Consider the following 17,901-nt stretch of genomic DNA (forward strand, 5'->3'; position numbering starts at 1 on the left):
GCTGTTCTTCCCTGCTCTCCATCTTGGTTAATTGAGGATTCATCCAAGCATCCTGCTGCAACGGCAGTTACTGTTATCTTCTGCTCCAAGGTGCTCAGAGAGAGAAATATACTGATACTCAAATGCACCTGCTGGCTACCTTGCGAACACCGGAACAGTGGAGACGCCAGATAAGCAGATCGTGAAGACAGGCGATCTCACCCCCGCGGTCTCTAACATTAGCCATTGTGCTGACGGAGACAGGTCAGTATATACACTGTCTATGTCGCCTCGTTTTCCCAAAACAGGGCGAACCCCCTGCTGTAACAGAACCTACATCTTGAACCCCATTGGCCCCGGCACTCCGAAGCGCTCCTCCGGGCACTTGGCTCTGTCAGTGACTGACAGAGAAGAGTCGGTGCCCGTTCATTGTTTCTGCCAATCAGTCTTCTTTACTTCCAGCAGCTCTGCATCATCCTGGACGCGCTCGTTCTTTGTCTCTTTTTGCCAGGCTTACCCTCCAGGTTCCTCCGACACGGCCTCTGAGAATGCTTTAACAGCTTGGCGGCGTTGCAACAAAACCAGTGACGCGAAAAACGCTTTACGGCAGAACCACGTACTCCCATGGCAGCACAGGTGCGCTCTGCGTCAGGCTCACCGCGACACAGAAACTAGGAAAAGTGACACAAACGATCAGGGCTGACTTGTACGTCAACTCCGCCGCGCTCCTAAGAACCGCGAACCGTGATAGAGAGTATCTATCTACCTCGGATATCTTCTCATCCTGCCCGACAGAAGAGCCTACTAAAAAAGAGTTTCGGAGGGACAAATCGTTGCTGCTGAAGACAAAGAAGTCACGTTAAGAGTTGCTGCTCTTGAGAACTCCAAGCAGTTTCTATAACACAAGCCCCCGCACCCTAGCCTCCCAGCGTTCCACGGCAGCCGTTGAGGCGCGCGCGAGACAGAGGTTCTGTTACACTTCGACGAAATTCCCCGAGATTTCGCCGGAACCTTAGTCCGGGCTTGTCTCCTGAACAAACACAGTACAAAAAGGCATATCGGTGCGTCTGGAGACACTGGAGCAAGGGCACCCAACAAAACGCCTAACGAATGAAGCTTGCCACTCAATAGACGCAAACATGAAACGCCTCCCTCAAGATTCCACAACGATTCCCGTGACTCCGGGAGATGACAGAAGCTATACAAATGAGCCGCCAACTATCTCCTTGCGTTGCCGTTCTACCTGCTGCCCGTCTGTATGTCCTTGTACTCCGGCAAGAGGGAGCTGCGCTGCATGCGGGCTAAAGGAAATAACGGGAACTTGGTATATACACACTCATAAGCCGACAGACGGCAGGCTTTTTTGCTGCTGTCGAGGGCACTTACAAAACCCCAGAAATCCTCGGTTAAATCAACGCGAGTAAAAACAGCGTCGCACAAAAACGCCTCTTCAACGAGCACTACAGAACGAAACAGCCCGACAGGAGTCTACGGAAGCACCCCGAATTCCTGTGCAGCATGAGGTGTAGACAGCGCCTACCTTGGGCGTTGACGTCTCTTCCGGTAGAGCGAACTTCACTTAGGCTCGGCAAGGCATAATCAAAGAGAGGCTACAAAACTCCTGCTCGACCGAAACGTCTTTGGCATCTTCCAGAATGGTATGAGAGAGGGTGAATTTAGCTCACTCTGTCCCTCTCCTCTTCAGCATCTCTTTTGTTTAACGGGATGGCTGAGATTCTCTGAAAGAATTACGACTTCGCCGTCATTTCCGCAAACCAGAAGCACTATCCCTCAATCATCAGGGCAAACACGAGAGCTGAGGTCTCCTCCTTTCATGCAGTTGCGAGGAAGACCCACAAAACTGTGGCTCCACTCTCTCACAAGCGTTCCTCTTTCCAGCTTCGTGGTGCGCGGATAAAGACAGCCCCACAGTCGTCTCGAAAGTACCCTCCAGTTTGCTCACTGAACGTGCATGAACGACCAGGCCACCCCGTCACCTACACCGCTTCCTTGTTCCTGTTCTCTTTGAGTAAATGGCGTACTGGGGAACACGGCATCGCCTTCGACTTTGTGATGCTTTCATTCATATGTCATCCTGTCTCTGGGACTCTTGCTCGCTACTGTCCTACTCCATTTCTTTCACGTCTTCCTTGGACCCTTTACGCTTCGGCGCGTCTCAACCAAGAATTCTCTTCTCTCGTCGGGTCCACCAAAACAACTGATGGCCAGCGGAGTGATTAATTTTCTTAGCTGAATGGACCCAAATTTGTTTGCATGGAACACCTCTTGCTCGCTGAGGCTTGTACGATCATCCCGTCATCAAAGTGGCCAGTACAACACGCGGTAGCCAGTGACGCTTTGCCGTCATCGGACGCGATTCTGAGAATGAGAAGGCACGCCCCAATCGACGGCACTTCTCGATGAGCTGTCACAGGACTCGCGTCCTCGACTAGTTTAAGAAACAAGCAAAGACAAGAAAAAGAGAAGGGCTCACTCTTATCGTCTGGCCCCGCCACTTAACATGGAGAAAGAAAGATGCTGGGGCGTCGACGTTGGTCGCCTATGAAGAGCAGCCTCTTCGCGCTGTTGCTGCGCTTCCGCGGCACGACGCAGTTGCTGTGTCCCTCGCTTGACAATCTAAAAAGAACACGGTAAAGGCACAAAGAGCACGCGTGCAGGCATGCAACAGATCTATACACACACGCGTACAGACACACAGATATACCGAGGACAGAAAACATTCTTACTCCGCGCACGTACACACTCAAAAGGTTGAGTTACGATCGTGTGACCCCATAAGGAGCATCTGTGGGGCTTAACTGATACCAGATCATCCCCCACGCGCTCTTCCTTACCCCTGTCATGAGGTCATCAAAATTTTCCCTAGCGCTGAAGAGATTCATCTCAAGCGTCGCAGGCTGCTGAACCGCCAACTGAGCGAGAAGCTGCTGTTGCGCAGAACTCGAGAAATTCGCACTGGCTGCAGCAGTGGCAGCGGCCTCGGCCGTCACAAAATCTGCGTCTGGATCACAGATGTGTTGTTGCTCTAGACCCCCCTTCCGGCGATAATTGCCTTCTTCAGGATGGAGCGCTGCAACGGAAAAGACAAAACCATCCAGTGACGGGGTAAGCATCTTGAACCTCCGACGAAGAATTAGGCGAGTTGGAGTCTTGCCTAAGTCTATGTACGGATAGCTGTGTGTCAACTCTATGGGCTTGTCAGCGATTATGTACCGCGGGCCTACGGAGTACAAGGTAAGCAGCACAATGTATGTATCATTTGTGCACGTGTCTGTACTCACGTAGGTACATGAATGGCGGTGAATAATCCCTCTAGGCATTTGCACACAACATATGTTCAATCTATGCTCGATTGTCCACACTTGTTGGCTTGGCCCTGCCCGATGTCATGATTCTTTGAATACTGCGCCTGCAAAGACCCACTGACACAACTGCTAAGGGAAACACATTTGCATTGCTAAAAAAGAGAACGAAGACACAGCTCTCCCCCACCACGGCTTCCCCAGCAGGCCTACAAATCCCACTTTAGAGGGGAAAAGGACAGCAACACTTGGTTCTCGCACGAGCCTCCTCCGATCCTGCCCAAACAGACGTTTACAGTATGAAGTCAAGCAACAGATAAACAGTTGTTTATGTTATCCAGGTGTGTGTGCTCGTCTCTCGTCGAGCTTTTTTTCATCACTGCCTCCTCCTAGATTCTTTCGTATGTGAAAGTGGGAGTTTTTTGTGATGAGTCGGCTTACCGTGTTGTTCATCAAGAAAACTGATGATGCGAAAAGCTGTCTCTGTATCTGTCTCCCGTAGATCGACGCGGCCACTCGAGATATAAGGCATCTACGGGCCAGTCACACGTTTGCAACGATTGCACAAATGCAGGAAAAAGTTACAGAAAGAGCCGAGAAAACAAGAGACGCTCTTGCAAGACTATGATAGGCGGAGTACATAACATCGAGCACATACGTGCGTACCCACACACGTGTAACCCACTATGCAACGACCGGAGCAAGGGAAGGGTCTTGCGGTGGTTCGGTTTCCCTACAGGCGGCTTTTGCATAGATCGAAGTATCCCATCCCGCAGATAGATAGATAGACTCCCGCGAAAATTGCGTGGATTGTTGTGGACACAGCCTTGAGTGTACAGTAGTCAGTGCAACCCAATACTCCCGACTTCGTGCATCTTACCAGTATCCGACTGAGTTTCTTCACCCACTCGTTCGGATCTGTTTCTGCCTCTTTCAGAATCCCTGTCAACACGTCCTTGCTTCCTTCACGCTGCAGAGAAACCGAAGAAAGCATAAGCTACAGAAGAAGCTCCCCTCACGATGACTAAACCAAAAGATGTCCTCTATCCGCTCCTCGCCCACAGCTGCGGTGAACTCAATTCGAAGCCCGAAGCGTATACCCCCAAGTGAGGACGCAAAGAAGTCTTGCTGCAGATTCAGAGAAACATAAAGCATGATTTGAATTAGTCTAGCTGAGAAAAAAGATCATACGGGTGCGCCGCAGTTCAGACGCCTGTCATTCAAGATATGACGACCGCTCTTTATAGCGACAGTGCCCGCCTTGCTTTCGCGTGTGGCTAGTAAGAATACATCATGTACGCAGGAAACACATCCAGATCCGCAGATGAAGAAAATGGGTACACGCTTCGAGAAATCTTTTGTCCAGTTGATCCGCAGGGAAACTCAAGGAAGAAAGCGCTCAGGAAAAGCAGAAGAAAGTAAACGCGAACTCAGACGGGAAGTGATGCAGGCGGAAGCGTGATTCGGTCTTTTAGAATAATGAGGTAGGGGCAAGGTGAAACGACGTGAAAAGAGAATCTCACCAGAGCCGGTCGAAGATATAGAAAAGAAGTGAGGACGCGGACCTTGAGAGGGGTGGAAAGCATGAGAAACCTCTGATATATGTACACCAGAAGTGCCGGAGTTAGCAGTCTAGCAGCGTGGCACGAAGACCAGTTATCTTTGATACTACGTAAATAAGCAATGTAACGACTACTCAGAGCCTCATTATCACTTTTTTCTGTATTGCTCGGAGCCGGCCCTGGATTGGAGCCTTCCTTCTTCTCTACCGCTTCGCCGACTCCCTCCGCTCTCATCCTTCTCAGATCGTCCATCACGAGCAAACCTCTTCCTCCCGGCTCTTGAAATTCCCCCTGAGATGAGAGGGTGATTTCCCCTGGAAAGGGACCGACGCGGAAACGGCTCTTTGCTGTCCACTCGATTCCCCCTAGTAGACAGACAGTCCCCTCAGAAGAGAGCACAGCTAGGGGGGGGGGCCTTAATGTTGAAGTGACGGCGCGGACGGAAGCACCGGCGGGCACACCACACTTTTAACAACAATGCACCAGTCACCTGGGGGGAGGTGTAGGCGCACCCGCCACCCCAGCCGAGACACCCTCTTGCTACAAGAAGTTGCCGACACCCGTCAGAACCGACACAGAAAAGCAAAAGGCGCCTCAGCCAGCCGCGAGACCGCGGCGCGCTCGCGAAGGGACGAGAAGCAATAAACAATGGAAGGATACCCAGTCCGCTGAAAGGCTAGGGAGCCACGAGCGAAGACGGATTACGTAGCCTTGGCGAGCAACTCTTGCTGTAATCTTGCTTAATGCTAGCCAAAGCAAAAGTGAAGCAAAACCCTAGGATTCTCGCTACGTACCCGTCTCTGGATCATTGGCTCGCTCCGCTGGGATCCGCGTGCTCAGCGGCAAGCAGAGGATGGCGGCAACCACGCCACCGGGTTATTTCTCATCAGTTCCTACTGTTGAAGACAGCAAGCTATGCAAAGGGATCCTGGATGCTTTAGCCATCAGAGAACGTTGGCGGACCTCGAGATACTAGAAGCTCGGAGTGCATGCATGTAACTCCAGACTAATGGGGAAAGTTGCTCGGACCTTGTCCTTCCTTCCGCCGGTCGACGTCACGAGGCGGCATTACTACGCCTGTACGAACAGAAAAGCGTCGGTCACTCAAAAAGAAATATAGCCTTTTTTTTCGGCGCTGCTGGCTGGTTTTTGGTTCACTACTAAGAAAAGGAGACTGTTAATCTGTCAATAGATATAGCTGCTGCTGCCTCCAGGATGCTCGTATACCGATTTAACAGAGTTAGGCTTATATTACGAAGCAGGAGGAACGTGGGGCACTAGCCGAGAGAATGCAAAGAACCGCATGCTTTCACGTATTTCATGTTCTCCAAACTTCCGATGTGGTGCGGGGCGCTGGCAGCAGGGGTCCCTCGTGTTCAGGCGTGATCCTGGGCTTTCTTCAGGGGCTCGACTCTTGGCTCTACATGCCACCCGCACGCATATCTCTGGGTTACTTGTTCCTCTCGTTCGTCCGTTGCGGCGCGTGTTCTTGACTTTTTTTGTGGGGTCCCTTTTCTTCTTCCCTGTCCTTATCGCCTTCCCCACGATGAAGTCTGTGTATGCCTCAGAGACCATCACCATCCCCGAGGGGGGTAAGTTCATTGCAAAAGATAAGAGAACTCACACATATAGTTGAAAACACCGATTTGTGTACAGTCGTCTTGAAGATTAAGACAATTCTAAGGCATTGGAGGGACCGGGGGATTGCTGTATTCTCCGGTCGCAGATGTTCGCATGTGCCGCAGATCGAAGGGGAGGGATTCGGTTCTTTTCCGGGAATGAGTTAATATCCATTGCGGGAACCGGATGGCTGAATGTGTGTCACGCACGGAGAACCGGCGTGTATAAGCAGCTAGGAAAGCGCACTGTAGCTCGAGTGTTCATTGCCTCCGTCACAGGAAGAGTCGTCTCAAGGTGCAGTCCTCACTCCCCTTGAGCATGACTGTCGGCTGACGGAAAGAACTGCTGAGCTCAACAAGCTTTTCTTTTCGTTTTGTCTCCAGTCGGCAGCATGTAGCTAAGGAAGATGTCCGCAGGTGCCCAGTGTCGCTTGCGTTGTCCCGGCACATGTCCCTTCGACAGAAGTTTCATGGTTGGGCACTTCCACGGGTGTCTCGGACTTGGCATCCAGTCCCAGATCAGGCATGCAAGCCATATTTGTATTTCACCTGTGCTCTCCTCCCGGGTCAACCCTGACGCGACACAACCATCAACCGTTTTCGGACGAGAGCTATCATAGTTTTTCGGCACATGCATGTGCCATCGGCAGCGCTCCGAGAACGGGCTGCGGTCCATTCTTCACGCCTACACGCTATAGAGGTGACAGTCTTGTCAGACATCTGCAAGTCGCTGGAAGCTTCGGGCATACGGTCGCACTGGTCTTCGCTTTTTTCCGTCGAATACGTTACCGTGCCTTCTCCGGGCCAGTGTGGAGTCTCGTGTTTCAGTTGGATTGTATTGTAGGGCACCAGGTGACACGTCAGCTTGTTTCAAGTGTGTATCGTTCTGCACACGTAGATAGTTGACGCGGATGGGGCGCTTCATGGTGGACGCACTTCAGGTACTACTACAATTCCCCCCTCTGCTCGGTAGCGCCGCTTCGGGTATTCCCTCGCCTTCTCTCCTTGGATGAATTCAGCACTGTTGGGATGGAGAGAAACGGCAATAAGTACCTCATTCATGCACTTGGTTCTTGTGAATTCCGTGTCCGTTGTGTAAGGATGGACTGTCCGAGATTTACTGGGCCAAAGTCTCTTTTTCCACTTAGGGGTGAGGACCGGAGCCCGACGATTGCTGCGTCGTTGTCTTCATGTGTTAAGCACTGAGTGATTGTCTTTTCTCTCTTCAGTGACGGTGTCTGCCAAGTCTCGTGTGGTCACCGTGAAGGGCAAGTTCGGGGAGATTACACGTGCCTTTCGTCACCTCCCGGTGGACATTCAAAAGACAAAGTCTGGGAATAAGCTGAAGGTGGAGATGTGGTATGGCACCCGTACAGACCTGAGCTGCATTCGCACTCTCTGCTCCCACATCAAGAACATGTTCACCGGTGTGACGAAGAAGTTCCAATATAAAATGCGCTTCGTATATGCTCACTTTCCTATTAACGTGAACATCAGCAATAACGGAACAGTGGTTGAGATCCGCAATTTCTTGGGGGAGAAACGCGTCCGCGTTGTCAAAATGCTTCCTGGTGTCAAATGCGAGAAGGCCACGAACGTCAAGGACGAAATCGCCCTCACAGGCACAGATCTCGAGCTCGTGTCCCGTTCAGGTAATGTCACGCTCTGTCTTGGTGTTTGTCTTCTCGTGTCAGGCTTGACGTCGTACTTTGTGTTGGAGATACATGCTCTCGAGTGCGCACTAGGTATCAATTTTTCCGTGAGTTGGCAGTCACTTAGGTTTGACATGCAAAAAGGTGCGCAAGGATGTGTTTGTCGCAGCGACGTCCTTTCATCGTGCAGTCTCTGTACGTTCAACACGTTGCCTGAAGTGACCGAAGGACGCTCAAGTTTTGCAGTCGTAACTGTGTTAGCCGATCGTGGTTGCGATGTGCTGCTGTGTACGGATGGTAAGACCGAATGAAGTTGGGGCGGATCTACAAGGAACGCTCTTCTGACCGTTGTTGATTCATGTAGTAGCGCATGCGGCCGTGGTGTAGTGCTCTCCGCCATGAGCTATTGTATGCAGTGTTCCTTGTTGCTTTCTTGATCGCTGTCCGAAGTCCGCGATGTTAGCGAGCATCTTCGGAGGGTGCACAATTCTTTGTATTGCGCCGTTGTTGTGTCGCATGTCTGTAGCGGCGTTGATCCACCAGTCGACCCTTGTGCGCCGGAAGGATATCCGAAAGTTCTTGGACGGTATCTACGTATCAGAGACAAGCACTGTTGAGCAGGACGCTTAGACTTCTGTTCTAGTCGTGATGTCGTAAGAAGTGGTGACGAGCGGGAACGATGCGAAGAGGGGCCATGTTGTCGGGAGAGGAACAGATGTCTTTTCTCCCATTCTGTGGATCGCAATCATAGACCTCTGTCTCGTTGAACTGTCTGTGGTGCTCTTGAACGTCTCTGAATCCTAAGTGTTTCACAAAATCTGCGTCTCTGGAGGGACGCGCTTTCGCAGCGGAGGGGAGTCCAGGCTTACGTAGATTCATTATGCCCCGAGAATCGGAGTGCTGCCCCCCGGTCGCGCGCTGTCATTGTTCTCGGGGTGATTATTCAGTTGAACCACACGAGGAGCGTCAGATGAGTGTTGCGCCTGTACCTCTCAGTAGGCAAGCGAAGTGCGCCAACGCACTGCCAGTTAACTCAAAACGACGTACAGTAACGGTACTGCCTAGTGGCCCCGTACCCTGAGTTGGAGTGGCAATTGTGCTCACGCAATATTCTTACCAACCTCTTCAGGGCTGCAGGTAGTCTATCTCATGACCTAACAGTGGGACAGGTCCCCTCACGTCCCGTGGTGGTAAGGCGCATTTTCGGGTCAGAGGCGAAAGGGGCATTCGAAAGCGGCGAAGAGGAAACAGAGACACTCACCCTCCTCACAAGCGACGAACCATGGGCGAGATTGGACTTCTGTTGTCTACGGTGATGGAAGAAAAATGTTCGCAAGTCTAGTGCACTGGAGCAGGCCGAAAACGGCGAGTTGCGTATAAAGCGCCGCCACACGGATGCTGGACACTCTCGGTGCATGCTGTCAAATTAGCTGCTGAGTGATACTTCTTGGACACAGAGCCGCGACTCACATCAGAGAGAGAGCGTTTGCAAAAGCACATGGCTAGCGTGTTGACCAACCGGAGGGCGCGTCGCGGTTAGGCAGTTGAGGCGGGATCTTGCCTGGCGTAAATCAGGCAGTGGTCAAAACTAAGGCCTGAGCCAGTGAACAGATCACTGGACCGAGCGGAAGACTTACAGATTCTGCTAGCTGTGCACATCAGCACTTCGCGCGGAATCCTCCGGGGCAGGCGCCGTGGCCGGTAGCCCCGAGAGGCGCAACAACAGTAGCGATTCCATGGCAAACGGCCGGCACTGGGGATGGCGGGGAGTGTGCCTTAGCAAGTCATTTCCGAAAGCACACGGAACGTTCCGAGTTTTGTCTAAGTTCGGCGAAGTGGAGGACTCGTTGGCCTGTTTCAGGGTTTCACTGAAGAAAGGCTTCCCGCTTCCCCCACAGCCCCATTGAAACAAAAGTAAACGGCGAATAAATGCGCGCGTTAAATCGAAGTACCTAGGGGAACAGTGAACGCGTGAACCCTCCGGAGAGACGCGATTTGCTTAGCGGAAATTCAGTGTGCGCGCCAACTTATTTCGTCTGGCTGCATCCTTCTGTCGACGTGTATCTGATCTATGAAGTCAAAGAGGGTGGAAAATGGTATGATTCCAGCCGCGTCGAGGTCCGCGTTGCTGATGGCGGGCGAACAGACCGAACTCCGATCTGCATGCCTCCGCCGCACTCTCACGCCATCCGGGCAGCTCCTGTGCCAGAACGCTCTCGCCGCCCAGTTTTTCGAGTGGATTTGCTCCAGGGCCGAAGTCTCACACCTGACTAGACAGGGCGTAATCAGCCTCCCAGGTGGTCCGGCGAGGACACGGTGAAACAGCTTTTGTCTCCACTACGACGAGATTCCCTGTTCGTCTTCACCCTCTGTCTGTCGTGTTCCAGGTTTCGGCCAGTGCTTTGATAACTTCTTCCGGGTCTGGTCCGCAGAACAAAGAACTAGTTTTGCGGAGCAAAGCGTTCGCGGGGTCTACCATTTCGGCGCGAGTAGATAATGCGCGAGGACCATGGCTCCCTCTGCTTTGACGCGCTTCTCTTTTTTACGCTTTCTGCGGCACCTCGCCATTCAAGAAGCCAAGGTACTGACTGCGAGCGTATCCGGGTTCGCAGCTCCTGTGCGTTTACGCCACTTAGCGAAGAGCAAGACTCTGCTACATTAACGTTGCACCACACCCGTCAGCTTGGCCTCAGGAGGAACTGCCTAGTCCAGCAACCCTCACGAAGCCTCTTGTATGAATTCAATGGATGAACTGTCCGCCGGGATCCATACACTAGCTGTCACCTAAAAGGGACGGACCCACCTTACACTGAAGGATTTTCATTATCATTGGAGGCCTTCAGCTGCAGACAAGCAGCTCGGAGCACAGCCCGTCTTCTTTGCCCTTCCTTGTGAGTAGCCTTACGTCAACAGACAAGAGAGTTGATCGCCCAAGTTAATCGCCTAGGTATACAGGGCGCACGGTCTCTTGTTGGCGAGTGGATGCGTTACGCCGCAGCAGGAAAGCCTCCGCCACTCTATGGCTAACACCCCCAGCTTCGAGTGTTACGCGGCGTACGGCGAGATTGATCGCGAAAGGAAGGGATTTCTTCTGCGTAAGTCTGGAGAAGGTTCGGAATCCCTTATTCTGAGAAACGGGCTCACCTGGCAAGCTTCGGAAGCGCAAGCGGCTACCGAAGTTTCTCTCGGGAACCAGGCTCTCGGGCTACCCGCCCCCCTGACTTCTCCCTCTGGAATCAGCCTTGAATACAGGAGGCCACCCTAACCCGGCCCAGCGGCCTGAATCAGAACGATTCTTTCCGAAAGAGAGGCGGTTTTGCGTGTTCAACTTTTCCAGAATGTTTGAGCTCCCGGGCAGCCGAAGTGGAGCACGTCAGCTCCTTATCACACAAACCACTGTTCCTTTCGGACCATCCGCAGTCCGTTCGAGATCCAGCTTCTTCTCAGAAATGAATGCAGTTGGGTCTTCCAAGTAATCCTTGAATACCAAACCGTTCTCGGGACACTCCCCGACTGATACAAGAATTCGCCAATGGTCACTTGCACCTTGCTCGGCGGCCAGCGTCCTAGCAGGAACCACAAGAGCAGCAACCATTCGTTTGTTGTGTGGCGAGTACTGCACTGTACGACAGCAACCGATTTCAGCGTTTTCATGAAGACGCACGGCCAAAACTACGCAGACAGTGACCTCGACAACCTCGTATTTCGCTTAGATTACAATGGCGACGGACGGGTCGGTGTGTCTGAGTAAGCGGCTCACAAGCAGTCGAGAGTGCGCTCCAGCCCCCATTATCCCGTTCTTCCGCCTCCGAGTCGTCAGAAAAAACAGTATCTGTGACCCCACTTGTTATTTCGACCTGCGGCTATGTGATTCCTGCCCTCGACGGCGTACTACTGAGTTAAACTGTAAACATGCCGCAGCACGTTCCCGGAAGCCGTTGGTCCGACCTGCTGTGTGTGTGGGTGCGGTGCAGTACCTTGGGGAAAGTGATTCGCCATTTCTGCTGACTGCCACATACTGTGTACTGGAGACAGTGACTCTGGTACTCCTAGGTGCCAATCGTTTCACCCTGTTGGCTGAGCAGTCTGGCACCGCCGAAGCCACACCCACGGGAGGCACGAATGCATGTCCCTGTCCCAGAATGGCGTCAAGTGAACATATGGTCGCATCAAAAGCATCTCCCGGCGCGTCGCCTGTGGACCTTTTTCTGTCCTCAGTTTCGTCACGGCAGTCTTGCCCATGGACAAGGTTCGGCGATCAATGGTAGAAAACCGAAGCCGCCAAACAGGCACGGGAATGGAACGCGATGCGGCTGACGGTCTCGCCCTTTTTCTGGCTGGAGAGATTGACCTCCATGCGGATCGGCGGCGGCGCATAGCGCTGCTATTTGCTCAGAGGGATTTTAACATCCGAGAAGCGTTCGAGATTTTCGACTTCGACTTCACTGGATTCATCCCCTTAGGTAATTGTTGGCTTCGCTACCCTTCTGCCGCGGAAGACTGGCCCGCTCTCCAAGGAGCGCTCTCGCTCTGCAGCATACTCCAGACTGGTCTCCCAGCTTTCGGGACTTTGTATGGACTGTCCAGCATGCAAGCAAAAATCGCGCCTAGCGGTGCTGCCCTAGTACGTGCCTGCTAACCCTCCCCCCCCCGGCCCGAATGGGCTACGCTTTTGATGTGGTGGACACGGACACGCCAACGAACTTCCCGGCGGTCTGTTGGGATGCGTGGCCCCTATATGAGCAAACGGCGCCTCTTAGCAGAGCCTGAGGCGCAAGGCGTCGCTAACACTGTTTGCTCAAAAAGTCAGCTTGCACTCGTCCGCGGGGGCGACTCACAATCCCTCGTCCGAAGACGGAGCCGCCACTCAAAGTTTCGGCACGCCAAGCTGTCGCGCCGGTCAAGCAAGCTGGCCGGCAAACATGTGGCCCCTGTCTGTGGGGGGGCTGTCCCGAGTCAATTCACGAGCCGTGCACTGTCACTCTGCAGCGGGATCCTTGACAGGAACGCTTGGAGCCGTGTTTCGACGCTTCGGTCTCTACAGGCAACTTCGTGAGCGTCTTTCACGAACACCACATGCCGCTCACTGAAGATGAGGCCAAGATCTTGTTCTGGAGGTTTGACAGGTAGGCACTGTCTCAGCCAGCGCCTCCCATCTAGCCGGACAACGATGCTACAGCACGGGGCAGTAGCTTCTGAAGATGGACAGACCGCCGAACAGATAACAGATGCACGAACCTGTTCAGCTGCCGCAGGGAACTGAGCGGAATGCAGTCTCCTCTCGAAGAGCAATCTCGGTGGTTGTGACTCCCGCAGCGGCGGGAGGCGAACTGGCTTTGAGACCGATCGTCAGCTGTGCTGCTTCGTGTAGTTGCGTCTCCCACTATGAGGCAGTCAGTTGCGTCACCTCAAGGGAGGCCCGGGTTTGAATGTCCTGGGAAACGTGCCCGTTCGAATGTGCCTATGGAATTATTCACACACTGGCCAATGTAACCTCCGTGACCCGTAGGACGAACAACCCCGACCCCCGCTATCTTCACAGCCATAAGAGCGAAGAGAGGAACACTGTACCCTACTTGCGGTGGAGTAGTGAACACCATCGCCAAAGCCGACTCCCTTTCCGCCCGCCACGGCCTGAATCTGTGCCGATCTGCCTGGGCTTTGGGTTCCTCCTGGTCTTTTTCCGAACCATGCAGGGACCGCGACGGATTCCTTTCGTTCCCGGATTTTGTTGGGATTTTTTTCACTGCACACGAGATGCGGAAACTTCGTCTTCCGGACTTTGTCCGAATCACCCCGCCCCGGCTCCTGTTCACGAATGTTAGGCTCGAAGCTGTGCTGGGTTCTGATGTCGTTGACCTGCCGTTCTGCAAGGAGAGTGACATACACCCCAGTGCTCGATCAAGGGACAAGAGACGAAGGCCCCTCGTCACGTGGGAGCGACTGCTTATCGCGCCCTACGCCGGCGGGACCTCTGTAAGAGACTTCTTGCCTGAGGCTGCGTCATGTTTGCGTGTCTTCTCTTGAGTCTGCCGTATCTGAATGGACTATACTGGACAGCGAGGTTCCTTTAGGTGGCAGTCGCCGGTGGGACCAGGCGGACGGCAGCCGTGGTGACCAGGATCAGGACGTCACACTGCGTGGGTCCAGTTGACAAAAACGCGGTCTCAATACCAGGAACGTCCTGTTGCCGGTGAACTACGATCTCGAGTTACTGGAAATGTGCCGCGCTGGCTCCAAGCTGTGTACCCTACCAAGGCGGGAGTTTCTTCAGATTTTCGGCCGATTCTGAGAGGTAGCAGTTCTCGTTGGTCTGGGGTGCATCTCTCTCCTTTCTATTTCCATTATAGTCTATTTCCAGGAGAAAGTATCTGCACAAAAACCCCTATCTCCTGCCCGCATGTTTTCCGTGCACGCTTCTATGATGCGCTGCCCTCACGAGGCTTCGCCCGAACATAAAAGGAATCCGCACGGAAAAACTCGGAAAGCGCTCCTTGCTCCTCCGACGTGCTGCGAGTTCTGCCGCGCCGCAAGTCTTATGTACCCGTCGAAGCGCGCCGTGCAGCTGCCAGTGGAGATCCCCGGAACCCGGGCCTGTGGAAACACCGGGCCATGCCCCAAGGCATTGGCAGTTGCTTTCGAAGTGGAGATCTCGATGGGGAGGGAAGTCGAAAGGAACCGCAAGGATCTCGCTCTTAGGTCAGTTGTTCCATCGTCAAGTGCTGGTGCCTGGTCTGAACAAGGACTCTATCCGGCTAAACTGGGGACTGCGCACAGATCTTGCAGCTAAGCGAGGACACGGTTATCCGAGAACAAGTGCTCGATCGCCAGCCTCTTGTTTCCAGTTTGCTTTCGTGCCCTTTGAGGGCAACTACCGACCTGCGGGGGGGATTCTAGCCCGGACCGGAATACAGATAGGCAGTAGATCCTTCCTGTGTTGATGAGCGTCCGAAGTTTCGGAGCTGAGGTGTAGAAAGTGGCCGTAGTAGTGAGCCCTCGACACTTCGGCGAGTTGACTTCTTGCCTGACAGCTGCACTCAGGTGGCCGTGTCTTTCCCAATCCAGGAAGGATTTCACGCTGATACAGTTTTGGAAGATGTTCGATCCCCAAAACAAGGGTTTTGTCACCAACTACGAGCTGAAGAAAACACTTCGTTCCCTCGGCATAGAAGCCTCTATACCTGTTGTCAATCTTTTCCTACAACGCTACGGCAGCGTCTCGCTGGGTCGCTGTAAAAGGTAGGACAGATTTGGGCAGCAAGGTATGGAACCCGTTCCTCTCTCTCTCGGACAGTACCTCGGGGGAGAGCATCGCGGTCCTGCTGCTTCGGACACGAGCTGAGACCTTACACGGAGAATGCGAACAGATCATTACTCCTTCTGCGGTCCCCAGAGCGCACTGGCCTGGCTGCCCGATTGTTTGTCTTGATTTCCAGTAGGGACACGCGCTTTTGTATCCACGGCTGCACAGCGCGAGTGGGGATCATGTGTGGTTTGCTACACTGTACTTGCTAGAAGGCAGAGACTGCCAGACACGCAGAAGCGGCTTCCGGGGGCGACGTACTGATTCTGGATGTCTGCAGGATCACCTACGCGGAAATATGCAGCGCCCTAATGCCCCAGGAGGCCCACCTGTCCCAGATGCTAAGAAACAGAGTCTCGGATTCCGGCCCTGGGGAGTTCTCAAGGGCCACCCTGTTCCACGTGACGGAGTTGCTCCAAAACCTCCTGCAGGTAAACTTACCGTTCCCCTCCTTGGCGACTTACGCCTCCCCAAACAGACTCTGGTCGTGTCAGGGGGTGCGACTATAGTCAGCCTGCCGCTTATTTGGCTCCATCCGAACAGGCAGCGTCACGACTCGCAGTCCCGAAAGCCTGCGGCGGGCTCGGCTCGACTGCTTTTTTCTTAGGCGGAAGTCCAAGCAGAGTCTATTCGGCACGAATTCGCGTCTTCCACCATGTTTGAGCCTTTCTGCAAAATTGACGCGTAAGATCCGATCCCGACTCTTAACAGTCAGGACGACTCTCTGATTGAGAGCTGTCGGCGTGGACAAACTCAGTCACGGGAGAGCCCCTGCTGGCTTTTTCCAAACGCCCAGGGACCGGTGAAAGCGGTGGAGAGTGACCTCAAATCAGTGTGGTGTGTAAATCCCTTCTCTTTTGTTGTCCAGGGAAAATCACCGGGTGGTCTGCTCTAAGACACTCACGCAGTACTTGAATCGCATGGGAGTTTTCGCCACCCCGGTAGAAATTTCCAGGCTCCTCGATCGGTACGATAAAGGAGGTACCGGTGTAATGTCCTTCAACAGGACAGCTGGCGAAATTAGCTTTCCCTCTGTCGCGTGCGACTGCAGCTGAGCCTTCAACCCAGGGTTCCTGCGAAAGTGCAGTCTGTCAGGGGGTATCTGTCTCTCCTGTGGAAACTGGTCTACTTGTTGACCGGTTCCGTATCCGAGGCGAGTTCACAACTGTCAACTCCTTGTCCTCCTTTTCCCCCACGGCCCCCTAGCCGCAATCGAGTATATAACGACAAATGCACGCGACTAGCGGCTCGTGTTGTGTCCGGACGCCCTCGCATACTCAGGGAGAGAGCGAGGGTTGCCGAAGCCTGCCGCGCAGTCCATGATAGAAAACGCCCTTTCGCATTTCGTTGCGTGGGCTCCGCTTTCGCCTCTCTTCCTTTAAAGCATGCCAGGCCTCTACGATTCTTCAGATGAAGCGACTTGCCGCCGGCCCAAACTGTGGCAATTCCTTGCGGTTCCTTGTGCCCGGGCAGCCGGCAGCGTTCCCGTGTTCAATCTCTGTAAGCAGCCCACTCGGTGGCTGCCATCGTCTTGCCGCAGAAACAGCAGAAAATGTTTGCTCGATGCCACTGTGGTGGGAGAATTGTGTTCGTGAGGGCATCGCCATAAAGTGGTAGGGTGCCATCGCTCCTGACATGTCGCAATCTAAATCTTGACAACTTCAACTGATGCTGAAATCAGGTATCAGCTCTTGGCAGACACACTCGCTGTCTAACGACAGGTAGAAGAACGCTTCTTTGGCAGCCTCTAGTTATCACGGCATGTTTGCAGCCACGGGAAGTTTAACCTGCACTAAGAGCTCGATGTACGACGTCTGCACGCATCAGCCGCGCGACGCTGTGCTCCGGGGTTGGGTGCTCACTTCCGCTCGCGAATTGGCCGGGCGAGTAGCATGTCGAACTGAACTACGGGCTGCATCCAGTGTCTGTCACAGCGTCATGCAAAAGGGACTTCACGAAGGCGCCAACGGAGGCTAAGTAGTTCACCCCCAAGTTGCTGGCTTCACCGAACTGTAGAGAGCGGTGGTCCACGTAAACAGAGAGAACGGCCCTTCCCGTTCGAGGGGGCAATTGCCGGCGTGACACCGTCCTCGGCCGCAGCTCGGCAGAAAAAGAAATAGGTACTGGTTAGTCCAGGGGCGACACACGTGCCAAACTAGTTTGTAAACATGGCAAGAAGAGTGGGAGAAAGTGATCCCCATTGGCGGCCGCCCGAGCGAACATCACCGGCAGCAGGCTGTCACCAGGACTTCGTTGCAAACTGTGTCAAAATCCTCATGAGGAGTAACAGTCAGTATTCGACGTCCTTTCTGTCACACAACAGAAATGCGCAACTGTGTCAGCCACCGGGCACCCCCGTCGATCACGTCGCCTATTGCTTAGCGGACTCCCTTCCAGCCGACGAAAGAAGCTTCCGAACTGAAGAGTAGTTCCTAACACTATCAAAAGACGGGTCTAGCCGCA

The 17,901-nt window shown here is 53.5% G+C and overlaps 3 protein-coding genes across 3 annotated transcripts; 2 read left to right on the plus strand and 1 right to left on the minus strand.

The window, feature by feature from the left end:
- Positions 1-220: 220 nt before the first annotated feature.
- CSUI_001657 (apicomplexan specific protein) lies at positions 221-6,048 on the minus strand. The gene is made up of 7 exons (XM_068061862.1): positions 4,826-6,048; positions 4,183-4,272; positions 3,744-3,834; positions 2,835-3,070; positions 2,474-2,616; positions 1,520-2,358; positions 221-1,009 (listed from the first exon to the last, which is right to left on the minus strand). The coding sequence occupies exons 1-5, from the start codon at positions 5,114-5,116 to the stop codon at positions 2,476-2,478; spliced, it is 849 nt and encodes a 282-aa protein (XP_067926148.1). The 5' UTR covers positions 5,117-6,048; the 3' UTR covers positions 221-1,009; positions 1,520-2,358; positions 2,474-2,475.
- CSUI_001658 (60s ribosomal protein) lies at positions 5,982-8,853 on the plus strand. The gene is made up of 3 exons (XM_068061863.1): positions 5,982-6,456; positions 7,713-8,135; positions 8,662-8,853. The coding sequence occupies exons 1-3, from the start codon at positions 6,168-6,170 to the stop codon at positions 8,763-8,765; spliced, it is 816 nt and encodes a 271-aa protein (XP_067926149.1). The 5' UTR covers positions 5,982-6,167; the 3' UTR covers positions 8,766-8,853.
- A 2,280-nt stretch (positions 8,854-11,133) lies between these two features.
- Positions 11,134-16,477, plus strand: CSUI_001659 (ef hand domain-containing; the record flags this gene model as incomplete). The annotated part of the gene is made up of 9 exons (XM_068061864.1): positions 11,134-11,230; positions 12,368-12,598; positions 13,180-13,261; positions 13,832-14,111; positions 14,578-14,834; positions 15,201-15,374; positions 15,719-15,869; positions 16,046-16,122; positions 16,307-16,477. Coding segments are annotated over exons 1-9 (1,497 nt in total), but the record flags the coding sequence as incomplete, so codon positions are not given.
- Positions 16,478-17,901: the final 1,424 nt, after the last annotated feature.

Source organism: Cystoisospora suis (assembly GCF_002600585.1).
Source record: "Cystoisospora suis strain Wien I chromosome Unknown contig_671, whole genome shotgun sequence".
NCBI classification, from domain to species: domain Eukaryota; phylum Apicomplexa; class Conoidasida; order Eucoccidiorida; family Sarcocystidae; genus Cystoisospora; species Cystoisospora suis.